This window comes from Pseudophryne corroboree, chromosome 11 (assembly GCF_028390025.1).
Source record: "Pseudophryne corroboree isolate aPseCor3 chromosome 11, aPseCor3.hap2, whole genome shotgun sequence".
Taxonomy (NCBI): domain Eukaryota; kingdom Metazoa; phylum Chordata; class Amphibia; order Anura; family Myobatrachidae; genus Pseudophryne; species Pseudophryne corroboree.
This window is the reverse complement of record NC_086454.1, coordinates 285,674,704-285,702,328: the sequence shown is the minus strand read 5'-3', so window position 1 is coordinate 285,702,328 and position 27,625 is coordinate 285,674,704. Positions and strand designations below refer to the sequence as shown.

General features: G+C 47.7%; 1 protein-coding gene across 2 annotated transcripts; it reads right to left on the bottom strand.

Annotated features, from left to right (window-relative positions):
• LOC134969449 (uncharacterized) lies at positions 1-23,404 on the bottom strand. Of its 2 annotated transcripts, none has more exons than XM_063945405.1 (2): positions 22,922-23,404; positions 1-1,772 (listed from the first exon to the last, which is right to left on the bottom strand). In XM_063945405.1, exons 1-2 carry the CDS (start codon positions 23,231-23,233, stop codon positions 459-461), a joined length of 1,626 nt encoding a protein of 541 aa, XP_063801475.1. In that variant the 5' UTR covers positions 23,234-23,404; the 3' UTR covers positions 1-458. The 2 variants fall into 2 exon arrangements, 1 of the variants encoding a protein (XP_063801475.1); XR_010189489.1 differs by lacking the exon at positions 1-1,772 and adding an exon at positions 11,170-11,359 and having other exon boundaries at positions 22,922-23,009.
• Between the last annotated feature and the right edge of the window lie 4,221 nt (positions 23,405-27,625).

Here is a 27,625-nt window from a genome sequence, read left to right as displayed (position 1 = left end):
TTCTGATATAAGAAAGGCATATTTTTATTTACACCATATATTTTTGTGTAGGTGAGCTTCTATCATCCTCTATAAAACCATTTGTTGCCATCCACTGAATTAAATGTACATAATACCTAATATGTTAGGCTATGCTGTTTGCCAGTTAAAAAAAAAAAAAAAGCAACAAAGTGCCTAAAGATTGGACTATAACCTTTGAGCCATACATCTCATCTGTATTAGCAGATAAAACCCCAGTAAACATAAGTGTCACACTCCAATGTGAAGGTTCTGAGTTTGTGAATGCTAGAATAATCTATCTTTAGGGTTCAATCCAATTACGCACGAAGGGTGAAACTTGCTCTTGCAGCAGCATGTAAACAGCACCCATAAGTGCAGCATACAGCTGCACTTACTCGCACCCACAAAGACATTGTGGGTAATTGGATTGACCCCATAGTGCACAATAAGATCACAATTCAGTGTTGTAAATGCTCTTTCTTGGTAATCATCACAAAGTCTTCCCTGGTGTCTTCATCCATGTTATACAAAGTCTCACTGACCAGGTCCATGTCTCCAGATAGACAAGGAGCCTGGAAGTGATTATCTTCCGGCTGTATATCAGTGATCCTCAAGCATTGCCTCTCTACTACTCCTGGTGGAATATATGTGGAGCTGGGGGGCTCTCTGAGTCTGTGTAAATTCTCGATACATGCACTCCCCTCTGCTGCCTTACCGGTGATGTTTAGGACTGAGGAACCAGATGTAGATGGTGGACTTTTAGTGCCATCCACTATTTCTCTGCTTTTGTGGTGTGTCCACTTTGACTTCCATTGGCACATATCGCTGCTATTGGAAAAGTCTATAGGATCTGGAGGTAAGGTTTCTTCAACGGGGAAAGCCAATGCCTCTTCGTCCACTTTTCCCATCTTAAGTTTATTCACTAAACGCTCCAACGGTCCTTGTTTGTTTGGCATACTGAATTCCACAGGAGACTCACTAAGTATGAGCGGTCTCTTAAGGTCCAAGTTACTCTGCACATCGGCTAATATCCTTGCATCAACAATTCTACATTTTTGGCCACAAAGTGAGTCTGCAGTAAGTTCTGTTCCTTTAGACACGTCCGATTCGGATTCTTTAGTAAAGGAATCAGGGCTATGTGGTTTTACGAAGTTTGGCTCTTCTCTCAACGCTTTGAGTTTAATATTGATTTGTCTGTTATGTAAAGGGAAGATTGGCTGCTGAGCCAGATTGAGGTCACTGTATTTATTAAGGAACTCATCGCTGTCATAGTATTTGTTATAACTGTAGTTTAAGTGCTTGGCAGACGTTTCGCCTTTGCCATCTTGGCTGTTTTTGGGAGAAGCATGCAAGTCAAATTTCTCAGAAGGCTTTTCAGAGTCTTTATTGCCCTTGATGTTCTCAGATATGTTTTTGTCATCATTTAAATTATTTATGCCCTCAATTTCTAGAATGTTAGCAATTTTACAATCACTTTTAACAGCAAGTCCTATATTTTCTCTTTCATTCCTTGGCTCAGTGCTGCTTCCAGTAATAAAGAGATTGACACTGTCTGTTCGATTTTCAGTTATTAGCAAAATCAGCTCTTCACACTGAATTCTAGACAGATATAATTCAAAAGCAGCCTGCTTTGCCTCTTCAATGTTTATGCATCCTCCAATTATATATTCTGTTTCTGTATCTATGGAGTACCCCACTCTTTGCAGAATCTGCCTTATGGTGTCCTTTGAAATTACAGGTTCAACAAAATAGATAAAAGTTCCCGTGAATTTCTGCAATGAAACAATATATTACATTCTGACAATTTTTTTTTTTTTAAATGACCGCAATCAGGACACTGGGAAAATGCATCAGTTTGATATTACTACTTCATCTACAGCAATGTTATAAAGAAAGGGTTGGCTATGTCCAGGCATTGGCCACATCCAGGGCTGCGGAATGTTAGGCAGTCCTCATTTTCCATGACTGTTTGATTAATCTCATGGGAATTTACAACTAAATATACTTAGGGGCATATTTAATAAGAAGTGATATTATTGATATCACTCGTTACCAATCTTAAATGGTGCTCCAACCAATCATCTCCCATCTGTCGTGTGTTTGAAAAATGACAGTTAGGAGTTGATTGGCTGGAGCAGAATTTATGATTATGGAGTCTATGTACTAAGCCTCAGAGAGAGATAAAGTGGACGGAGATAAAGTGCCAGCCAATCAGCTCTTGACTGTCATGTTACAGGCTGTGTTTGAAAAATGACAGGAGCTGGTTGCTTGGTACTTTATCTCTGTGCACTTTATCCCTCTCCAAGGCTTAGTAAATAAACCCCCAAAGCTCCCATACATCTAAACTCTATTTCCCCGACCCCAGTGATTGGCAGCCATCAATTATCAGGAATCGGAAATTTTTCACTTTCAAAATCACCAACTTGTCAAAAATGGTCAGGATTGGGGAATCGGGACTTTTCAATGTGTTTAATATTCCTGATTCCCCAACCCAGCCGTCGGGGGATTAGGAAATAGCGGCAACCTGTCGCTAATGTTTGGGGCCCATTAGTAACGAGTGATAAAGAGGTACTGTGAGGTTTGGTGGAATACATTCTATTTACATTACTCCTTGTGCACTAGGCGTTAACAGAAAAACACAGAAAAAACAAAGAAAAACAGTTCCTCTATGTTCCATCCACCTGTGAGACCATAATATATTAATATACCAGTGCATGCTGTGTGCAATTTGTGGCTTCAAAGTCAGTTTCATTCTGTTTGGAGCCGCTTCCTCCTAAATTAGAGAACAAAGAACCTGTAGGAGGAAGTGATCTGGCAGTGAGCAGGACTCTCGCCTGGAAACCAGGGTACAGAAATTGTACACAGCATACCTGTACAGTCAGTATGCCCTTTCACATTGTTCTCTTTACAGATCAGAGCATAATAATCAGTCATCTTGTCCTCACAAAGTAATAAAATGTGATCAATAGAACTCTGTCTGACAAATAAGCCTTCATTTGAATTTGTCATTATTTAGTCAACAAAAAACTAAGTCAGCAAGAAGTTGTGTATAAAAAGGTAAGTACATCTATAAGGATTGCACTTTAATAACAAAGAAGGTAGGTTGAGCCAGGTGACGCTAATCAAGTGCACTTTTTCTGAGCATTAGGACGTGTTATCACCTCTATATAAAAAGCAGAACGTTTGACAATTCAGTCTGGGACATAAAGGCCCAGATTTATCAAGCCTTGGAGAGTGATAAATTGCACGGTTAAAGTACCAACCGATCAGCTCCTAACTGCCATATTATAGGCTGTGTTTGAAAAAATAAGAATTTACTTACCGATAATTCTATTTCTCGTAGTCCGTAGTGGATGCTGGGAACTCCGTAAGGACCATGGGGAATAGCGGCTCCGCAGGAGACTGGGCACAAAAGTAAAGCTTTAGGACTACCTGGTGTGCACTGGCTCCTCCCCCTATGACCCTCCTCCAAGCCTCAGTTAGGATACTGTGCCCGGACGAGCGTACACAATAAGGAAGGATTTTGAATCCCGGGTAAGACTCATACCAGCCACACCAATCACACCGTACAACCTGTGATCTGAACCCAGTTAACAGCATAACAGAGGAGCTTCTGAAAAGATGGCTCACAACAATAATAACCCGATTTTTGTAACAATAACTATGTACAAGTATTGCAGACAATCCGCACTTGGGATGGGCGCCCAGCATCCACTACGGACTACGAGAAATAGAATTATCGGTAAGTAAATTCTTATTTTCTCTGACGTCCTAGTGGATGCTGGGAACTCCGTAAGGACCATGGGGATTATACCAAAGCTCCCAAACGGGCGGGAGAGTGCGGATGACTCTGCAGCACCGAATGAGAGAACTCCAGGTCCTCCTCAGCCAGGGTATCAAATTTGTAGAATTTAGCAAACGTGTTTGCCCCTGACCAAGTAGCTGCTCGGCAAAGTTGTAAAGCCGAGACCCCTCGGGCAGCCGCCCAAGATGAGCCCACCTTCCTTGTGGAATGGGCTTTTACAGATTTAGGCTGTGGCAGGCCTGCCACAGAATGTGCAAGCTGAATTGTACTACAAATCCAACGAGCAATAGTCTGCTTAGAAGCAGGAGCACCCAGCTTGTTGGGTGCATACAGGATAAACAGCGAGTCAGATTTTCTGACTCCAGCCGTCCTGGAAACATATTTTCCGGGCCCTGACAACGTCCAGCAACTTGGAGTCCTCCAAGTCCCTAGTAGCCGCAGGCACCACAATAGGCTGGTTCAGGTGAAACGCTGACACCACCTTAGGGAGAAACTGAGGACGAGTCTTCAATTCCGCCCTGTCCGAATGGAAAATCAGATAAGGGCTTTTACAGGATAAAGCCGTCAATTCTGACACGCGCCTGGCCGAAGCCAGGGCCAACAGCATGACCACTTTCCATGTGAGATGTTTTAAATCCACAGATTTAAGTGGTTCAAACCAATGTGATTTGAGGAACCCCAAACTACATTGAGATCCCAAGGTGCCACTGGAGGCACAAAAGGAGGCTGTATATGCAGCACTCCCTTGACAAATGTCTGGACTTCAGTAACTGAAGCCAGATCTTTCTGGAAGAAAATCGACAGGGCCGAAATTTGAACCTTAATGGACCCCAATTTGAGGCCCATAGACACTCCTGTTTGCAGGAAATGCAGGAATCGACCCAGTTGAAATTCCTCCGTTGGGGCCTTCCTGGCCTCGCACCACGCAACATATTTTCGCCAAATGCGGTGATAATGTTTTGCGGTCACATCCCTCCTGGCTTTGATCAGGGTAGGGATGACTTCCTCCGGAATGCCTTTTTTCTTTAGGATCCGGCGTTCAACCGCCATGCCGTCAAACGCAGCCGCGGTAAGTCTTGAAACAGACAGGGTCCTTGCTGGAGCAGGTCCCTTCTTAGAGGCAGAGGCCACGGGTCCTCTGTGAGCATCTCTTGAAGTTCCGGGTACCAAGTCCTTCTTGACCCAACCCGGAGCCACGAGTATAGTTCTTACTCCTCTCCGTCTTATAATTCTCAGTACCTTGGGTATGAGAGGCAGAGGAGGGAACACATACACCGACTGGTACACCCACGGTGTTACCAGAGCGTCCACAGCTATTGCCTGAGGGTCCCCTGACCTGGCGCAATACCTGTCCAGTTTTTTGTTGAGGCGGGACGCCATCATGTCCACCATTGGTTTTTCCCAACGGTTCACAATCATGTGGAAGACTTCTGGATGAAGTCCCCACTCTCCCGGTTGGAGGTCGTGTCCACTCCCGGAATGAACACTGCTGACAGTGCTATTACATGATTTTCCGCCCAGCGAAGAATCCTTGCAGCTTCTGCCATTGCCCTCCTGCTTCTTGTGCCGCCCTGTCTGTTTACGTGGGCGACTGCCGTGATGTTGTCCGACTGGAACAGCACCGGCTGACCTTGAAGCAGAGGTCTTGCTTGGCTTAGAGCATTGTAAATGGCCCTTAACTCCAGAATATTTATGTGAAGTGATGTCTCCAGGCTTGACCTCAAGCCCTGGAATTTTCTTCCCGGTGTGACTGCTCCCCAGCCTCGCAGGCTGGCATCTGTGGTCACCAGGACTCTGCGGCCCTCTAGAAGATGAGCACTCTGCAACCACCACAGGAGAGACACCCTTGTCCTTGGGGACAGGGTTATCCGCTGATGCATCTGAAGATGCGATCCGGACCATTTGTCCCGCAGATCCCACTGGAATGTTCTTGCGTGGAATCTGCCAAATGGGATTGCTTCGTAGGAAGCCACCATTTTTCCCAGGACCCTTGTGCATTGATGCATTGAGACTTGGCCTGGTGTTAGGAGGTTTCTGACTAGCTCGGAAAACTCCCCGGCTTTCTCCTCCGGGAGAAACACCTTTTTCTGGACTGTGTCCAGGATCATCCCTAGGAATAGAAGACGTGTCGTCGGGATCAGCTGCGATTTTGGGATATTGAGAATCCAACCGTGCTGCCGCAGCACTACTTGCGATAGTGCTAACCCGACTACCAACTGTTCCCTGGATCTCGCCCTTATCAGGAGATCGTCCAAGTAAGGGATAATTAAAAACTCCTTTTCTTCGGAGGAGTATCAACATTACATTAGTAAAGACCCGGGGTGCCGTGGACAATCCAAACGGCAGCGTCTGAAACTGATAGTGGCAGTTCTGTACCACAAACCTGAGGTACCCTTGATGAGAAGGCTAAATTGGGACATGGAGGTAAGCATCCTTGATGTCCAGAGACACCATATAATCCCCTTCTTCCAGGTTCGCGCTTGAATTTGAACCTCTGTATGTAAGTGTTCAAAGATTTTGGATTTACAATAGGTCTCACCGAGCCGTCCGGCTTCGGTATCACCAACAGCGTGGAATAATACCCCTTTCCCTGTTGCAGGAGGGGTACCTTGATTATCACCTGCTGAGAATACAGCTTGTGAATGGCTTCCAATACCGCCTCCCTGTCGGAGGGAGACGTCGGTAAAGCAGACTTTAAGAAAACGGCGAGGGGGAGACGTCTCGAATTCCAATTTGTACCCCTGAGATACCACCTGAAGGATCCCGGGGTCACTTGTGAGTGAGCCCACTGCGCTCTGAAATTCTTGAGACGGGCCCCCACCGTGCCTGAGTCCGCTTGTAAAGCCCCAGCGTCATGCTGAGGACTTGGCAGAAGCGGGAGAGGGCTTCTGTTCCTGGGAACTGGCTGTCTGCTGCAGCCTTTTTCCTCTTCCTCTGCCACGGGGCAGAAATGAGGAACCTTTTGCCCGCTTGCCCTTATGGGGTCGAAAGGACTGCGCCTGATAATACGGCGTCTTCTTATGTTGAGAGGCTACCTGGGGTAAAAATGTGGATTTCCCAGCCGTTGCCACCAGGTCTGATAGACCTACCCCAAATAACTCCTCCCCTTTATAAGGCAATACTTCCATATGCCTTTTGGAATCCGCATCACCTGACCACTGCCTCGTCCATAACCCTCTTCTGGCAGAAATGGACAGCGCACTTACTCTTGATGCCAGTCGGCAAATATCCCTCTGTGCATCACGCATATATAAAAATGCATCTTTTAAATGCAATATAGTCAGTAATATACTGTCCCTATCCAGGGTATCAATATTTTCAGTCAGGGAATCCAACCAAGCCACCCCAGCACTGCACATCCAGGCTGAGGTGATTGCTGGTCGCAGTATAACACCAGTATGTGTGTATATACATTTTAGGATATTCTCCTGCTTTCTGTCAGCAGGTTCCTTAAGGGCGGCCGTATCAGGAGACGGTAGTGCCACCTGTTTTGACAAGCGTGTGAGCGCTTTATCCACCCTAGGGGGTGTTTCCCAACGTGCCCTAACCTCTGGCGGGAAAGGGTATGATGCCAATAACATTTCAGGAATTATCAGTTTTTTTATCGGGGGAAACCCACGCTTCATCACACACTTCATTTAATTCATCAGATTCAGGAAAAACTACGGGTAGTTTTTTCTCACCAAACATAATACCCTTTTTAGTGGTACTTGTAATATCAGAAACGTGTAAAACATCTTTCATTGCCTCAATCATGTAACGTGTGGCCCTACTGGAAGTCACATTCGTCTCTTCACCGTCGACACTGGAGTCAGTATCCGTGTCGGCATCTGTATCTGCCATCTGAGGTAACGGGCGCTTTAGAGCCCCTGATGGCCTTTGAGACGCCCCGACAGGCCCAAGCTGAGTAGCCGGCTGTCTCATGTCATCAACTGTCTTTTGTAAAGAGCTGACACTGTCTAATTCCTTCCATAAGCTCATCCACTCAGGTGTCGACCCCCTAGGGGGTGACATCACCATTACAGGCAATTGCTCCGCCTCCACATCAGTTTCCTCCTCATACATGTCGACACAAACGTACCGACACACAGCACACACACACAGGGAATGCTCTGATAGAGGACAGGACCCCACTAGCCCTTTGGGGAGACAGAGGGAGAGTATGCCAGCACACACCAGAGCGCTATATATATATATATATATATATATATATATATATATATATATATATATATATATACATATATATATATATATATACACAGGAATACCACTATAAAATGTGCTTTTCCCTTATAGCTGCTGTTATTATTAGAAACTGCGCCAAATTAGTGCCCCCCTCTCTTTTTTACCCTTTTCGGTAGTGCAGGACTGCAGGGGAGAGTCAGGGAGACGTCCTTCCAGCGGAGCTGTGATGAAAAATGGCGCCTGTGTGCTGAGGAGATAGGCTCCGCCCCCTTCTCGGCGGCCTTTTCTCCCGCTTTTTGGTGAGTTCTGGCAGGGGTTAAAATACATCCATATAGCCCTGGGGGTTATATGTGGTGTATTTTTGCCAGCCAAGGTGTTTACATTGCTGCTCAGGGCGCCCCCCCCTAGCGCCCTGCACCCTCAGTGACCGAAGTGTGCCTGAGTAACAATGGCGCACAGCTGCAGTGCTGTGCGTTACCTTGTTGAAGACTGATGTCTTCTGCCGCCGATTTTTCCGGACCTCTTCTTGCTTCTGGCTCTGTAAGGGGGCCGGCGGTGCGGCTCTGGGACCGAGCTCCGAGGCTGGGCCTGTGTTCGGTCCCTCTGGAGCTAATGGTGTCCAGTAGCCTAAGAAGCCCAAGCTGGCTGCAAGCAGGCAGGTTCGCTTCTTCTCCCCTTAGTCCCTCGATGCAATGAGCCTGTTGCCAGCAGGTCTCACTGAAAATAAAAAACCTAAAACTAAACTTTCACTAAGAAGCTCAGGAGAGCCCCTAGTGTGCACCCTTCTCGGCCGGGCACAAAAATCTAACTGAGGCTTGGAGGAGGGTCATAGGGGGAGGAGCCAGTGCACACCAGGTAGTCCTAAAGCTTTACTTTTGTGCCCAGTCTCCTGCGGAGCCGCTATTCCCCATGGTCCTTACGGAGTTCCCAGCATCCACTAGGACGTCAGAGAAATGACAGTTAGGATGGGTTGGTACTTTATCACCGTGCAATTTATCACTCTCCAAGGCTTGATAAATCTGGACCCTCGTTTTCTGTTAACACCATGCCAAGAAGAAACGGCATCTGAGAATTGTTGCTGCTCCCCTATAAGAACCCAGCATGTTACCTCCAGAGGCGCGAGACATCGGCATCTGAGACTGGAAATACCTGGTAAACTCCTAAAGAAAACTTAGTACTTCAAGTCAAAGCTACTAAACTGGGTTCTACAAGCTATGTAAGCACATGCTGCACTTGGCTTTCTCTTCTTTACTGTATATTGCCTGAACTACTTAAAGCCATTGGGGTATATTCAATTGAAGTCGGATCTATTCCGACATTCATTTGTCGGAATGGATCCGACCAGGGCTATTCTTTGCCATCTCAATTCGACTTTTAAAAAAAGTCAAATTGAGATGCGGGAGCGGAGACAGGGGAGAGCAGCGCTACAGCAGCGGCTATAGAAGCGTAGCCGGAGAATCTGTCACAGCCGCCGCTCACGGCAGCATCCACCCGGCTCCAGCGGTGGACGCTGCAGTGAGCAGCGGCAGTGATACATCCTCCGGCTACGCTTCTATAGCCGCTGCTCTCCCCCGTCTGCCCGCGGCTCTCGCCGTCTCTGCTCCCGCATCCCAGTTCAACTTTTTTTAAAGTCGAATTGAGTTGGTCGAAAAGGGCGGATTGGCAGCTATTCCGCCGATCCACGTGCTTTTCGACAAGTCGAATTCCTCGACTTGTCGAATAATTTAGGGTTAGATTGAATAGGTCGGAAACCCCTTCCGACCTAAAAAAGTTGAAAACTGACGTCTTTGCGATAGACGGCAGCTTTCGGCTTCAATTGAATATACCCCATAGTTTACATTTTTATGAAATGCTCATTTAATAGTCTCAGTAGTTTATTTCCAATATAAAATTATTAAGAGCACATACAGGACATCGGTCTGAGCCAGGAAGCCTCTATATGTATTTCTGCTTTTCTATAGACTAGTATATTAATGAGTTGTTTCCGGCTTATGTTTGCAATGTTTGACATTATTTGTAAATGTATCCGCACTACTATATATGCTGTTTTTATTATATCTGCTATATTTTACTAGGTATCTGGTGGATAGGTTGACCCCATATGGTCGACAGGCATTAGGTTGACCTGGTCAACAGGTTCAAACGGTCGACACGTTTTTGGATTTTTTCATACTTTACCATCCACGTGGACTGTGATTGGGAATAAAGTTATGCGAGGGGGCACGGTACACTAATTGGGGTTTCATATTCTTTGACGGAGAAAACGACAATTCTTTTTCAAAATGTTGTGTCAACCTTTTGCCCTGTTGGCCTTTTGACCCAGTCTACCTTTTCCACGGTGACCATATTGGTCGACCTACGGTTGTGTCTATGTTCCCTTCGTGTTCAGGACCAAGAAGTGACAGCACAATAGGGCAGAAGCGAACTTCCGCCCTTACAGCACCTTAATGTTTTATCCATTTGCTCACTTCGGGTTCGGTGTCTCACTCCGCTCGCCACAGATTACTATTCCAAATAGTTGGTGAAATGGTCCCAGGGGCTTATGGGAAAGGTCCTCTCCACGAAGGGTAACTAGATACTACCTTCGACCTATTGACTGTCAATCTAATGATCCATACCCATTTTACTATATGCAATAGAGAAATGTAAAGTACAGTATGCAGCAGCAGCTACAAGCGCATACAAAGCCCAATTAACTTAGGAGCTAATTTGGTGGCAAGAAAGAAGCGTTTTTGTAAATGATACTTTAGTTGGAGAGGTTCTATACATTTCCTTATATAACGGATGCGTGCAGAAACATGCCAGCAGTTGTGCCCACATTTGCCTGGGTGTAATTATTTCTTTTTCTTCTCCACCTCCTTATCTCATTTTCATCTATCTGCACCCATGAAGACATTTCCACATTGGGGCTCATCATCAGTGGCCATGTGCACTGTATGATAGCACCACCAGAATTATGCATTTTCTTGTCTCCCCAAGAGAAATTCTTTATAAATTTACCAAAGTTTCAACAGCTTATTAAACCTGAAGATATTTGAAAAGTGCCCACATATAATGGTTCAATAGATCTACAATGTCTAGTTAGACAGCCAATAGCTTGACACCAAATGGTCATTAGGTCGGCCTATAAAAGGTCAACACATGAAAAGGACAAAATGGAAAATTGTCGACACAAAAAAAGTCAACAGCATTTTTTTATTGTGCCATTTTCACCGTCAGAGCACAGGGAACCGCAATTAGTGTACCACTTTGCTCGCCATGCTTCTGGCAAAGTGCCTCGCTCTGCTACCACTGTGCTCGCCACAGGTTACTATTCCCAATCGTAGTCCACCGGGATGGTAGTTACTAGTCCCAATCGTAGTCCACCTGGATGGTAAAGTATGAAAAAGTTGAGAAAAGTTAATTAAAAAAAATATAAATAAATAAAAAATACCTAAAACGAAAAACGGTGGTGACCCAGAACCTATTCCGCACATGTGCAGTCCTCCTACCGTTGGAGTTGTTCGCAAACCATCGAGCTTGAGAACAATTCTGAATCATGTCCCATAGTGTACTTTTAATGACAGAATTGAGAAGGCATGTGGTAGGCAGGGAAAGGAATTATGGGCAGGTATAACAGCTAACATAACTAAGAAAATAGTATTTTAATTACCTACCGGTAAATCCTTTTCTCGTAGTCCGTAGAGGATACTGGGGTCCACATTAGTACCATGGGTTATAGACGGGACCACCAGGAGCCACGGGCACTTTAAGAAATTGATAGTGTGGGCTGGTTCCTTCCTCTATGCCCCTCTTACCAGACTCAGTCTAGGAAACTGTGTCCGAGGAGACGGACATACTTTGAGAGGATATAAAAAGGATAGTGGTGAGATTCCGAACCAGCACACACAAACCAGAGGAAAGCCAAGCAAACCAAACTTTAAACCAGGAACAGCAACCGCTGAACCAACAATACTAAACCAAGTAACAGTGGAGGATGAAACAAAGCACTGGGTGGGCGCCCAGTATCCTGTACGGATTACGAAAAAAGGGATTTACCGGTAGGTAATTTAAAATCCTATTTTCTCTTACGTCCTACAGGATACTGGGGTTCACATTAGAACCAGTGGGGATGTACCAAAGCTCCCAAACCAGATGGTAGAATGCTGAGGTTCCTGCAGAACTGATTGAAGGTCCTCAGAGGCCAAAGTATCGAACTTGTAGAACTTGGCAAATGTGTTCGAATCTGATCAAGTAGCTGCTCGGCAGAGCTGTAAAGCCGAGAAAACTCGGGCAGCCGCCCAGGAAGAACGCACCGACCTATTAAGAGTGGGCCTGTACAGATTTTGGACATGGTAAACGTGCCGTGGAATAAGCATGCTGGATATTAAGCCTGATCCAGCGTGCAATTGTCTGCTTTGAAGCAGGACACCCAATTTTATTGGGATCATAGAGAACAAACAGCGAGTCAGATTTTCTGTGACGAGCTGTCCGCTTCACATAGATCTTCAAAGCCCTCACAACATCCAAAGACTTTGAAGTAGCAGAGGTGTCGGTAACTGCCGGTACTACAATAGGTTGATATGAAACGCAGACACCACCTTTGGAAGAAATTGCTGACGAGTTCTGAGTTCAGCCCTATCTTCATGGAAAATTAAATAGGGGCTTTTGTGAGACAACGCCCCCAGCTCCGACACACGACTCGCAGAAGCCAAGGCCAACAGCGTGACAATCTTCCATGTAAGAACCTTGACGTCAACGTCCTGTAAAAGGCTCAAACCATTCCGATTGCAGGAACTGCAACACCACGTTCAGATCCCAAGGCACAAAGGGCGGTTGGATGTGCAGAACAACCTTCAAAAATGTATGAACCTCAGGGAGAGAAGCCAATTGTTTCTGGAAGAAAATGGGTAAGGCCGAAATCTGGACTTTTATGGAGCCCAAATGTAGTCCCACATCCACACCTGACTGCAGAAAAAGGAGAAAACGTCCCAGTTTAAATTCCACCGCAGGAAATTTCCTGTACTCACACCACAAGACGTATTTTTTCAAAATACGGTGGTAATGTTTAGACGTTACCCCCTTTCTGGCTTGGATCAGGGTTGGAATAACCCTATCTGGGATCCCTTTCCGGGCTAGAATTTGACGCTCAACCTCCATGTCGTCAAACGTAGCCGTGATAAGTCGATATACGAACGGCCCCTGTTAGAGAAGGTCCTCGCGAAGAGGTAGAGGCCACGTGTCCTCTAGGAGCATCTCCAGTAGATCCACATACCAGGCCCTTCTTGGCCAGTCTGGAGCAATGAGAATGGATTGAACCTTTTCCCTTTTTATTTTTTTTTAATCTTTGGGATCAATGGGAGTGGTGGAAACACGTACACCATCTGGTAGACCCATGGAGTCACCAGAGCGTCCTCCGACACTGCTTGCGGGTCCCTCGACTTGGAACAATACCGCTTTAGCTTCTTGTTGAGACGAGAGGCCATCATGTCGATTTGTGGCATTCCCCACCGACGTGTCAAGCACCCGAACACCTCCGGGTGAAGTCCCCACTCTCCTGGGTGGAGGTCATGTCTGCTGAGGAAGTCTGCTTCCCAGTTGTCTACTCCCGGAATGAAGATCGCGGACAACGCCACAGCGTGTCTTTCTGCCCAGAGGAGAATCCTTGTTACCTCCGACATTGCTGCCCTGCTCTTCGTTCCGCCTTGTCGGTTTATGTACGTTACTGCAGTCACATTGTCCGACTAAACCTGAATGGCTTGATCTTGAAGAAGATGTGATACCTGTAGAAGGGCGTTGTATATGGCCCTTAGTTCCAGAGTGTTGATTGGAAGAATGGCTTCCTGACTTGAGCATTTTCCTTGGAATGGTTTCCCCTGGGTGACTGCTCCCCAACCTCTGAGGCTTGCGTCTCTGGTTAGCAGAATCCAATTTTGAATCCCGAACCTTCAGCCCTCGGTCAGGTGAGAAGACTGAAGCCACCACAGAAGATAAATCCTGGCTTTTGGCAACAGACTCTGGTGCATGTGAAGATGCGATCCGGACCATTTGTCCTGCAGATCCGGCTGGAAGGGCCGTGTGTGAAACCTTCCGTACTGCAGCGCCTCGTAAGCGTCTACCATCTTCCCCAGAAGGCAAATGCAAAGATGCACCGATGTCCGGGTTTGTCTTAGAACATCCCGCACCATTGACTGGATCACCAATGCTTTTTCCAATGGAAGGAATACCTTCTGCTCCTCTGCATCCAATATCATCCCCAGGAAAAGAAGCCCCCGTGTTGGTTCCAGATGAGATTTTGGTAGGTTCGAAATCCACCCGTGATCCTGGAGTAGTCTGGTTGGGAGGGCAACAACCTCTCCTTGGATGGTGCTTTTATCAGCAGATTGTCCAGGTATGGTATTCTGTTCACTCCCTGTTTGTGGAGGAGAAACATCTCTGCCATTACCTTGGTGAACACCCTCAGTGCCGTAGATAGGCCAAATGGCAGGGCCTGAAACTGGTAGTGACAGTCCTGTAATGCAAACCTTAGATAAGCCTGATGAGGCAGCCATATTGGAATATGAAGGTACGCATCCTTGATATCCAGAGACCCCAAGAATTACCCCTCCTCCAGACCTGAGATCACCGCTCTCAGAGACTCCATCTTGAACACCTGTAAGTACGTGTTCAACGACTTGAGATTTAAAATGGGCCTTACCAAACCGTCCGGTTTCGGAACTACAAACAGGTTTGAATAATAACTCTGATTTTGCAGCTGAAGTGGAACTGGAACAATGACCTGAGTCTGTACAAGTTTCTGAATTGCTTCCTGTAAAGTCATACTTGCTTCTGGAGAAGCTGGTAAGCCTGATTTGAAGAATCTGTAAGGTGGGAGTTCCTGAAAGCCCTGTAGCCCTGGGCTATAAGATCTTTGACCAAGGGATCCTGGCATGATGTTGCCCACGTGACTGAAGAATCTCAAACGGGCTCCAACCTGCCTGTCTTCCAGGCAGTGCGGTCCACCATCATGCCGAAGGCTTAGAGGAAGCAGAACCGGGGTTCTGTTCCTGTGAACTAGCAGTTGCTGGTTTTCTGGGTTTACCTCTATTGCCTTTGAAGGCCGTAGAAGAACCTTTGGTTTTTTTGTTTTTAAACTTTGCTGTCCGAAAGGACTGCAGAGTTGGAGCAGTGTAGGATTTTCTAGCTGGGGGAGCTGCAGAAGGAAGGTATGTAGACTTACCCGCCATAGCATTGGATATCCACGTATCTAGTTCATCTCCAAAGAGGGCTTCACCTGTGAAAGGTAGGCTTTCCACGCCCTCCCTGGAATCCGCAGTCCACTGGTGTAGCGACAAGCCCCTGCGTGCCGACACTGCCATGGCAGTGGTGCGCGCATTGAGTAAACCAATTTACTTTATGGCCTTCACCATAAAGTTAGCAGAATCCTGTATATGCTGTAGGAGTAAAATTATCTCCCCCCCTGGATAAGGAATCTAACCCATCAATTAGGTTACCCGACCATTTAGCAATGGCCCTAGAGATCCATGCACATGCTATAGTGGGTCTTTGGGCCACCCCCGCAGCTGTGTACAGAGATTTGAGAGTGGTCTCAATCTTGCGGTCTGCAGCATCCTTCATGGAAGCTGCCCCAGGAACAGGTAAAACTATCTTATGTGACAGCCTAGAAACCATGCGTCAACTCTCTGTAGATTTTCTCATTTTTTCTTATCATCCTGAGGGAACGGGAAGGATGTGAGTAACAGTTTTGGGACCTGAAACAACTTGTCAGGATTTACCCAAGTTGCTTCAAATAGGGAATTTAATTCCTTTAACATAGTGAATGTGAAAGAAAACACACACACACACACACACACACACACACAGGAAAATAAGAATTTACTTACCGATAATTCTATTTCTCATAGTCCGTAGTGGATGCTGGGACTCCGTCAGGACCATGGGGAATAGCGGGCTCCGCAGGAGACAGGGCACATCTAAATAAAGCTTTTAGGATCACATGGTGCGTACTGGCTCCTCCCCCTATGACCCTCCTCCAAGCCTCAGTTAGGTACTGTGCCCGGACGAGCGTACACAATAAGGAAGGATCTTGAATCCCGGGTAAGACTCATACCAGCCACACCAATCACACCGTACAACTTGTGATCTGAACCCAGTTAACAGTATGATAACAACAAATGAAGTAGCCTCTGAAAAGATGGCTCACAACAATAGTAATAACCCGATTTTTGTAACAATAACTATGTACAAACATTGCAGACAATCCGCACTTGGGATGGGCGCCCAGCATCCACTACGGACTATGAGAAATAGAATTATCGGTAAGTAAATTCTTATTTTCTCTAACGTCCTAGTGGATGCTGGGACTCCGTCAGGACCATGGGGATTATACCAAAGCTCCCAAACGGGCGGGAGAGTGCGGATGACTCTGCAGCACCGAATGAGAGAACTCCAGGTCCTCCTTAGCCAGAGTATCAAATTTGTAAAATTTTACAAACGTGTTCTCCCCTGACCACGTAGCTGCTCGGCAAAGTTGTAATGCCGAGACCCCTCGGGCAGCCGCCCAAGATGAGCCCACTTTCCTTGTGGAGTGGGCCTTTACAGATTTAGGCTGTGGCAGGCCTGCCACAGAATGTGCAAATTGGATTGTGCTACAGATCCAACGTGCAATCGTCTGTTTAGACGCAGGAGCACCCATCTTGTTGGGTGCATACAATATAAACAACGAGTCAGATTTTCTGACTTCAGCTGTCCTTGAAATATATATTTTTAATGCTCTGACAACGTCCAGTAACTTGGAGTCCTCCAAGTCGCTAGTAGCCGCAGGCACCACAATAGGCTGGTTCAAGTGAAAAGCCGAAACCACCTTAGGGAGAAAATGAGGACGTGTCCGCAGTTCTGCCCTGTCCGAATGGAAAATCAGATATGGGCTTTTGTACGATAAAGCCGCCAACTCTGAAACTCTCCTGGCTGAAGCCAGGGCCAATAACATGGTTACCTTCCATGTAAGGTATTTTAAATCTACCGATTTTAGAGGCTCAAACCAATGAGATTTGAGAAAATTCAAAACTACGTTCAAATCCCACGGTGCCACTGGAGGCACCATTGGGGGTTGTATATGTAGTACACCTTTGACAAAAGTTTGTACTTCAGGAACTGACGCCAATTCCTTCTGGAAGAAGATTGATAAGGCCGAAATTTGAACTTTAATGGACCCCAATTTTAGGCCCATAGACAATCCTGCTTGCAGGAAATGTAAGAATCGACCCAATTGAAATTCTTCCGTTGGGGCCTTTTTGGCCTCACACCACGCAACATATTTTCGCCAAATGCGGTGATAATGTTGTACAGTCACTTCCTTCCTAGCCTTCATCAAGGTAGGAATAACTTCCTCTGGAATGCCCTTTTCTTTTAGAATCCGGCGTTCAACCGCCATGCCGTCAAACGCAGACGCGGTAAGTCTTGGAACATACAAGGTCCCTGCTGAAGCAGATCCCTTCTTAGAGGTAGAGGCCACGGATCCTCCGTGAGCATCTCTTGAAGTTCCGGATACCAAGTTTTTCTTGGCCAGTCCGGAGCCACTAGTATTGTTCTTACTCCCCTTTTCCGTATAATTCTCAGTACCTTTGGTATGAGAGGCAGAGGAGGGAACACATACACTGACTGGTACACCCACGGTGTTACCAGAGCGTCCACAGCTATTGCCTGAGGGTCTCTTGACCTGGCGCAATATCTGTCCAATTTTTTGTTGAGGCGAGACGCCATCATGTCCACCTTTTGGTTTTTCCCAACGATTCACAATCATGTGGAAGACTTCTGGATGGAGTCCCCACTCTCCCGGGTGAAGGTCGTGTCTGCTGAGGAAATCTGCTTCCCAGTTGTCCACTCCCGGGATGAACACTGCTGACAGTGCTATGACATGATTTTCCGCCCAGCGCAGAATCCTTGCCGCTTCTGTCATTGCTCTTCTGCTTCTCGTGCCGCCTTGTCGGTTTACGTGGGCGACTGCCGTGATGTTGTCCGACTGGATCAACACCGGCTGACCCTGAAGCAGCGGTTTTGCCAGGCTTAGAGCATTGTAGATCGCTCTTAGCTCCAGTATATTTATGTGAAGGGACGTCTCCAGGTTTGACCACACGCCCTGGAAGTTCCTTCCCTGTGTGACTGCTCCCCAGCCTCGTAGGCTGGCATCCGTAGTCACCAGGACCCAGTCCTGTATGCCGAATCTGCGGCCCTCTAACAGATGGGCACTCTGCAACCACCACAGGAGAGACAACCTTGTTCTTGGTGACAGTGTTATCCGCTGATGCATGTGCAGATGCGATCCGGACCATTTGTCCAGCAGATCCCACTGAAATGTTCGTGCATGGAATCTGCCAAATGGAATTGCTTCGTAAGAAGCCACCATCTTTCCCAGGACTCTTGTGCATTGATGTACTGACACAGTTCCTGGTTTTAGGAGGTTCCTGACAAGTTCGGATAACTCCCTTGCTTTCTCCTCCGGGAGAAACACCTTTTTCTGAACCGTGTCCAGAATCATTCCCAGGAACAGCAGACGTGTTGTCGGGGTCAATTGAGATTTTGGAAGATTCAGAATCCACCCGTGTTGCTGAAGCACTACCTGGGTTAGTGCTACACCGACTTCCAGCTGTTCTCTGGACTTTGCCCTTATCAGGAGATCGTCCAAGTAAGGGATAATTAATACGCCTTTTCTTCGTAGAAGAACCATCATTTCGGTCATTACCTTGGTAAAGACCCGAGGAGCCGTGGACAAACCAAACGGCAGCGTTTGAAACTGATAATGACAGTCTTGTATCACGAACCTGAGATACCCTTGGTGTGAGGGGTAAATTGGGACATGCAGATAAGCATCTTTTATGTCCAGGGACACCATGAAGTCCCCTTCCTCCAGATTCGCTATCACTGCTCTGAGTGACTCCATCTTGAACTTGAATTTCTGTATGTACAGGTTCAAGGATTTCAGGTTTAGAATAGGTCTTACCGAACCGTCTGGCTTCGGTACCACAAATAGTGTGGAATAATACCCCTTTCCCTGCTGTAGGAGGGGTACCTTGACTATCACCTGCTGAGAATACAGCTTGTGAATGGCTTCCAATACCGACGTCCTTTCTGAGGGAGACGTTGGTAAAGCAGACTTTAGGAACCGGCGAGGGGGAGACCTTTCGAACTCCAACATGTAACCCTGAGATATTATCTGCAGGATCCACGGGTCCACTTGTGAGCGAGCCCACTGATTGCTGAAAATCTTGAGTCGACCCCCCACCGCTCCTGAGTCCGCTTGTAAAGCCCCAGCGTCATGCTGATGGCTTTGTAGAACCCGGGGCGGGCTTCTGGTCCTGGGCAGGGGCTGCTTGCTGCCCTCTCTTACCCTTTCCTCTGCTTCGCGGCAGATAAGACTGTCCTTTTGGTCGCTTGTTTTTATAGGAGCGAAAGGACTGCGGCTGAAAAGACGGTGTCTTTTTCTGTTGGGAGGGGGTCTGAGGTAAAAAAGTGGATTTGCCGGCAGTTGCCGTGGCCACCAGGTCCGAAAGACCGACCCCAAATAATTCCTCTCCTTTTTATGGCAATACTTCCATATGCCTTTTGGAATCCGCATCACCTGACCACTGTCGCGTCCATAAACTTCTTCTGGCAGATATGGACATCGCGCTTACCCTTGATGCTAGAGTACAAATATCCCTCTGAGCATCTCGCATATAAAGAAACGCATCCTTTAATTGCTCTAGAGTCAATAAAATACTGTCCCTATCCAGGGTATCAATATTTTCAGTCAGGGAATCCAACCACACTACCCCAGCACTGCACATCCAGGCTGAGGCTATTGCCGGTCGCAGTATAACACCAGTATGTGTGTATATACTCTTCAGTGTAGTTTCCAGCCTCCTATCTGCTGGATCCTTGAGGGCGGCCGTATCAGGAGACGGCAACGCCACTTGCTTTGATAAACGTGTGAGCGCCTTATCCACCCTAGGGGGTGTTTCCCAGCGCGCCCTAACCTCTGGTGGGAAAGGGTATAATGCCAATAACTTCTTGGAAATTAGCAGTTTTCTATCTGGGTTAACCCACGCTTCATCACACACGTCATTCAATTCCTCTGATTCTGGAAAAGCTACAGGTAGTTTTTTCACCCCCCACATAATACCCCTTTTTGAGGTACCAGCAGTATCAGAGATCTGCAAAGCCTCCTTCATTGCCGTGATCATATAACGTGTGGCCCTATTGGAAAATACGTTTGTTTCTTCACCGTCGACACTAGATTCATCTGTGTCGGTACCCGTGTCGACTGACTGAGGTAAGGGACGTTTTACAGCCCCTGACGGTGTCTGAGACGCCTGAGCCGGTACTAACTGGTTTTCCGGCCGTCTCATTTCGTCAACTGACTTTTGTAATGTGCTAACATTATCACGTAATTCCATAACTAAAGCCATCCATTCCGGTGTCGACTCCCTAGGGGGTGACATCACCATTACCGGCAATTGCTCTGCCTCCACACCAACATCGTCCTCATACATGTCGACACACACATACCGACACACAGCAGCCACACAGGGAATGCTCTAATCGAAGACAGGACCCTCTTAGCCCTTTGGGGAGACAGAGGGAGAGTTTGCCAGCACACACCAAAAGCGCTATAAATGTATATAAACAACCCTAGAAGGTGTTGTTTTTGATAGAGGCGCTTTTAATATATCAATATCGCCAAATTATGCCCCCCTTCTCTTTGTTACCCTGTTTCTGTAGTGCAGTGCAGGGGAGAATCCTGGGAGCCTTCCTCACTAGCGGAGCTGAGCAGGAAAATGGCGCTGAGTGCTGAGGAGAATAAGCTCCGCCCCTTTTTCGGCGGGCTTTTCTCCCGGGTTTTAAGAAAACTGGCCTGGGTTAAATACATACATATAGCCTTAATGGCTATATGTGATGTATTTTTCGCCACTAAAGGTATTTAATATTGCTGCCCAGGGCGCCCCCAGCAGCGCCCTGCACCCTCCGTGACTGAATCAGTGAGACGTGTAGCAACAATGGCGCACAGCTGCAGTGCTGTGCGCTACCTTCATGAAGACTGAGGAGTCTTCTGCCGCCTGCTTTCCGGACCTCCGATCTTCAGCGTCTGTAAGGGGGGTCGGCGGCGCGGCTCCGGGACGAACCCCAGGATGACCTGTGTTCCGACTCCCTCTGGAGCTAAGTGTCCAGTAGCCTAAGACTCCAATCCATCCTGCACGCAGGTGAGTTGGAAATCTCTCCCCTAAGTCCCTCGATGCAGTGATCCTGTTGCCAGCAGGATTCACTGAGATTTAAACCTAAAAAAACTTTGTCTAAGCAGCTCTTTAGGAGAGCCACCTAGATTGCACCCTTCTCGGACGGGCACAAAAACCTAACTGAGGCTTGGAGGAGGGTCATAGGGGGAGGAGCCAGTACGCACCATGTGATCCTAAAAGCTTTATTTAGATGTGCCCTGTCTCCTGCGGAGCCCGCTATTCCCCATGGTCCTGACGGAGTCCCAGCATCCACTAGGACGTTAGAGAAATTAGGGTAAAATACAATTAACCCACACAGAGCCCTCTAGGGAGACACAGAGAATATTGGAGCCAGCCACACAGCGCCCCTATAGCTAAAGTACAAATTCAGCTGGGTCGCAAACTAAGTACCCTTAATAGGGTTTAGTACACCAAATATTGCTCCCCCCCTTTGCTATGACCACCTGGTACTGCTGAGGTGCTCTGGAGTCCTTGTGGAGGAGCTGCGCTTCCCTGCCAGTCTGTCTGTGATCAGCTGCAGAGGGAAAATGACGCTGGTGAGCTGCTGGATCTGCTCAAAGTGAAGCTCCGCCCCCTTAATGGCGCATGGTCTTCCTGGTTTTTTTCTACTGGCTGAGGTCATTTCTGTCCTACAGTGGGTTAAAACCCCTGTAGAAGCGCTGCTAGTGTGGGTATATGGATACTGTGGCTTCAGCTGGCCCCTCACACCGGAACACACACTATATATGCCTCTGGAGCCGCAGCCTGCTTATCAGCGCTGCGCTCCTACCCTTGTGCCGCCATTACAGCCGGCGACCCGGGACGCTGGCCACCTACTCACCACTCTTCTGGCTCTGTTAGGGGTGGCAGCGTGCTGCGGGTCTGTACGCTCGGTGTGGTGGGGCTTTGGAATAGGACCCTCAGGTGCTCAGTGTCCTGTCAGCGGGGAACGGGACCATTAACCCTAGGGAGGTAAGGCCGGGCCGTGCCCCCCCCCCCCCCCCTAACTCCCACGAAGCAGGCAGTCTGGTGCCAGCCAGATCTGCCTAAAAAAACATCAAAAAAGAAAATAAATGTAGAAAACTCTTCAGGAACTTCCCGAGCGTGACCTGCTCCTCCGGGCACATTTTCTAAACTGAGTCTGGTAGGAGGGGCATAGAGGGAGGTGCCAGCCCACACTATCAATTTCTTAAAGTGCCCATGGCTCCTAGTGGACCCATCTATACCCCATGGTACTAATGTGGACCCCAGTATCCTAAAGGACGTAAGAGAAAGAGGACTGAACGTATCATTTCCATGGATGAAACGCTGTCATTTCCTGATGGAAGGAATAACTTCCCATGAGGCCAGCACAGATGGATGACCAATATCTAGATCACCTCATATAACACGACAAACTGACACGTGAATGTTAAAGGGGAACAACTTCAACTGCAGGTTCCGATGCTCGCTGCTGCGGACACCTGCAAAGCACATGTTGTATGGAGTTCCCCGTTAACATACACACATTTCAATAGGAAACAAGACAAGTTGCTTCTATGAGAAGATGCTGATGTTTGTCACATGTGTTATGTAGTCACAAACAGGAGTCATTACTGATAGCACCCCCAGCAGCTACAGGGAGTTGCTCTGTGTCAGGAGTTGCAACATAAACTGCTCCATGTGTAACAATGGGGAGTGCTGTGCTGTATGTCCTTACCTTCAGTGTCCTGATCTCTTTCCTCCAGGGATACAGAAACAGATTCACACAGATGAGCTCAAGGATGGCGAGACCCCTCGCCGTGCGCCTCAGCACTGCAGCCCTGTGCTGCTCGCTGCTCCGCAATAAATTCTCTCTCAAGACGCAGGAGGAGTAAGAGGGAGTCGCAGCAGAATCGCACGCCGGCAGCAGCAGCAGCTGAGCGTTTGCGTCCAGCTTGTCGCAAAGCGACATGTTCCCCTCATGGCTCCTAGCTTGATAGTAGGAGACGTATGTCTGGCACAGTTCCCGGCTACCTGCGCTCCCCTTCATGTTACTGAAGCTGCTGGAGGGATCCTACTGCGTGCCCACCCCCGGCTCAGCCTGAGGAAGTGCGGCAGTAGCAGCAGCAGGCCAGTCTGCGGCTCCCCGTGTCGGATTGGTTGGGCGTGCACTCAGCCATTGGCCACACTCTCTGTTCATCAAATAGACTCTTTAAACCCGAGGGCAGGAAGTCTGAACAGAAGCAATAGTGAAAGTGAAGTTGTCTCTGACTCCCTGGGGTAATTATATACGCGAAAGTGCATTTCTTTTATATTGCTTCTATTTGTATTTTGTTCCCAAAAAATAAATAAAGATTAGTACTTTTTGTGTACTTTTGTGTGTTTCTATTCGAAATATCTTATATCATTGTTATACTATAGCTTATCATCAAGGGAGGTAAACAGTTTGATGTCACTTTAATGAGGGTTGATTCTATTTCGGAGTGGGAGAAGGGACCTTCTGACGTATCTAGGGGAGGAGACACGTCACCAGGGGGAGGAGCTACGGGCAAACACGGTACCCGAAAAGTACCCTCGCGGGCTCGGTGGCTCGCTCCGCTTCGCTCGCCACCTGATTACTAAATGTAATAGTTGGTGGCGTGGATAGTAGAGGAACTATCCCGCTGGCCTTGCTCCTCCCCCTTGTGTTGTGACTCCTCCCCCAGATGGAAAAGGTCCCTTAGCCCACTTGATTCTAGCATCTACCCTTTTATGAGTGTATTGGGAATAGTATAAAAATTAGTGATGTGCACCGGAAATTTTTCGGGTTTTGGATTCGGTTCCGAGGCCATGTTTTGGATTCGGACGCGTTTTGGCAAAACCTCCCTGAAAATTTTTGGTCGGATTCGGGTGTGTTTTGGATTCGGGTGTTTTTTACAAAAAACCCTCAAAAACAGCTTAAATCATAGAATTTGGGGGTCATTTTGATCCCATAGTATTATTAACCTCAATAACCATAATTTCCACTAATTTTCAGTCTATTCTGAACACCTCACACCTCAAAATATTATTTTTAGTCCTAAAATTTGCACCGAGGTCGCTGGATGACAAAGCTAAGCGACCCAAGTGGCCGACACAAACACCTGACCCATTTAGGAGTGGCACTGCAGTGTCAGACAGGATGGCATATTTAAAAAATAGTCCCCAAACAGCACATGATGCGAAGAAAAAAAGAGATCCACCAAGGTCGCTGGATGGCTAAGCTAAGCGACACAAGTGGCCGACACAAACACCTGGCCCAGGAGTGGCACTGCAGTGTCAGGCAGGATGGCACTTAAAAAAAATAGTCCCCAAACAGCACATGATGCAAAGAAAAATTAAAGAAAAAAGAGGTGCAAGATGGAATTGTCCTTGGGCCCTCCCACCCACCCTTATGTTGTATAAACAGGACATGCACACTTTAACAAACCCATCATTTCAGCGACAGGGTCTGCCACACGACTGTGACTGAAATGACTATTTGGTTTGGGCCCCCACCAAAAAAGAAGCAATCAATCAATCCTTGCACAAACTGGCTCTACAGAGGCAAGATGTCCACCTCCTCCTCATCGTCCGATTCCTCACCCCTTTCACTGTGTACATCCCCCTCCTCACAGATTATTAATTCGTCCCCACTGGAATCCACCATCTCAGGTCCCTGTGTACTTTCTGGAGGCAATTGCTGCTGGTGAATGTCTCCACGGAGGAATTGATTATAATTCATTTTGATGAACATCATCTTCTCCACATTTTCTGGAAGTAACCTCGTACGCCGATTGCTGACAAGGTGAGCGGCTGCACTAAACACTCTTTCGGAGTACACACTGGAGGGGGGGCAACTTAGGTAAAATAAAGCCAGTTTGTGCAAGGGCCTTCAAATTGCCTCTTTTTCCTGCCAGTATACGTACGGACTGTCTGACGTGCCTACTTGGATGCGGTCACTCATATAATCCTCCACCATTCTTTCAATGGTGACAGAATCATATGCAGTGACAGTAGACGACATGTCAGTAATCGTTGGCAGGTCCTTCAGTCTGGGCCAGATGTCAGCACTCGCTCCAGACTGCCCTGCATCACCGCCAGCGGGTGGGCTCGGAATTCTTAGCCTTTTCTTCGCACCCCCAGTTACGGGAGAATGTGAAGGAGGAGCTGTTGACGGGTCACGTTCCGCTTGACTTGACAATTTTCTCACCAACAGGTCTTTGAACCTCTGCAGACTTGTGTCTGCCGGAAAGAGAGATACAACGTAGGTTTTAAATCTAGGATCGAGCACGGTGGCCAAAATGTAGTGCTCTGATTTCAACAGATTGACCACCCGTGAATCCTGGTTAAGCGAATTAAGGGCTCCATCCACAAGTCCCACATGCCTAGCAGAATCGCTCTGTTTTAGCTCCTCCTTCAATGTCTCCAGCTTCTTCTGCAAAAGCCTGATGAGGGGAATGACCTGACTCAGGCTGGCAGTGTCTGAACTGACTTCACGTGTGGCAAGTTCAAAGGGTTGCAGAACCTTGCACAACGTTGAAATCATACTCCACTGCGCTTGAGTCAGGTGCATTCCCCCTCCTTTGCCTGGGTTCACTATGATATGCCGGCGGTCGGGCTCCCGGCGACCAGCATACCGGCGCCGGGAGCCCGACCGCCGGCTTACCGACAGTGTGGCGAGCGCAAATGAGCCCCTTGCGGGCTCGCTGCACTCGCCACGCTACGGGCACGGTGGCGCGCTACCACACTATTTTATTCTCCCTCCAGGGGGTCGTGGACCCCCACGAGGGAGAATAAGTGTCGGTATGCCGGCTGTCGGGATCCCAGCGCCGGTATACTGTGCGCCGGGATCCCGTCAGTCGGCATACTGAAGACCACCCCTTTGCCTATATCGTAGTCACATGTATAGGCTTGAATGGCCTTTTGCTGCTCCTCCATCCTCTGAAGCATATAGAGGGTTGAATTCCACCTCGTTACAACCTCTTGCTTCAGATGATGGCAGGGCAGGTTCAGGACTGTTTGCTGGTGCTCCAGTCTTCGGCACGCGGTGGCTGAATGCCGAAAGTGGCCCACAATTCTTCGGGCCACCGACAGCATCTCTTGCACGCCCCTGTCGTTTTTTAAATAATTCTGCACCACCAAATTCAATGTATGTGCAAAACATGGGACGTGCTGGAATTTGCCCAGATGTAATGCATGTATTGGTGGCGTTGTCCGCTGTCACAAACCCCCAGGAGAGTCCAATTGGGGTAAGCCATTCTGCGATGATGTTCCTCAGTTTCCGTAAGAGGTTGTCATCTGTGTGCCTCTTATGGAAAGCGGTGGTACAAAGCGTAGCCTGCCTAGGAACGAGTTGGCGTTTGCGAGATGCTTCTACTGGTGCCGCCGCTGCTGTTCTTGCTGCGGGAGGCAATACATCTACCCAGTGGGTTGTAACAGTCATATAGTCCTGAGTCTGCCCTGCTCCACTTGTCCACATGTCCGTGGTTAAGTGGACATTGGGTACAACTGCATTTTTTAGGACACTGGTGACTCTTTTTCTGACGTCTGTGTACATTTTCGGTATCGCCTGCCTAGAGAAATGGAACCTAGATGGTATTTGGTACCGGGGACACAGTACCTCAATCAAGTCTCTAGTTCCCTGTGAATTAACGGTGGATACCGGAAACACGTTTCTCACCATCCAGGCTGCCAAGGCCTGAGTTATCCGCTTTGCAGCAGGATGACTGCTGTGATATTTCATCTTCCTCGCAAAGGACTGTTGGACAGTCAATTGCTTACTGGAAGTAGTATAAGTGGTCTTCCGACTTCCCCTCTGGGATGACGATCGACTCCCAGCAGCAACAACAGCAGCGCCAGCAGCAGTAGGCGTTACACTCAAGGATGCATCGGAGGAATCCCAGGCAGGAGAGGACTCGTCAGACTTGACAGTGACATGGCCTGCAGGACTATTGGCTTTCCTGTGTAAGGAGGAAATTGACACTGAGGGAGTTGGTGGTGTGGTTTGCAGGAGCTTGGTTACAAGAGGAAGGGATTTAGTGATCAGTGGACTGCTTCCGCTGTCATCCAAAGTTTTTGAACTTGTCACTGACTTCTGATGAATGCGATCCAGGTGACGTATAAGGGAGGATGTTCCTAGGTGGTTAACGTCCTTACCCCTGCTTATTACAGCTTGACAAAGGCAACACACGGCTTGACACCAGTTGTCCGCATTTCTGTTGAAATAATTCCACACCGAAGAGGTGATTTTTTTTTGTACTGTGGCCAGGCATGTCAATGGCCATATTCGTCCCACGGACAACAGGTGTCTCCCCGGGTGCCTGACTTAAACAAACCACCTCACCATCAGAATCCTCCTTGTCAATTTCCTCCCCAGCGCCAGCAACACCCATATCCTCATCCTGGTGTACTTCAACAATGACATCTTCAATTTGACTATCAG

Coding starts and splice junctions, on each gene's coding strand:
- LOC134969449 (XM_063945405.1), bottom strand. CDS start 23,233: ATGAAGGGGAGCGCAGGTAGCCGGGAACTGTGCCAGACATACGTCTCC. Junction 1,773..22,921: donor AAGAGATCAGGACACTGAAG/GTAAGGACATAC, acceptor GTTTCATTGCAG/AAATTCACGGGAACTTTTAT.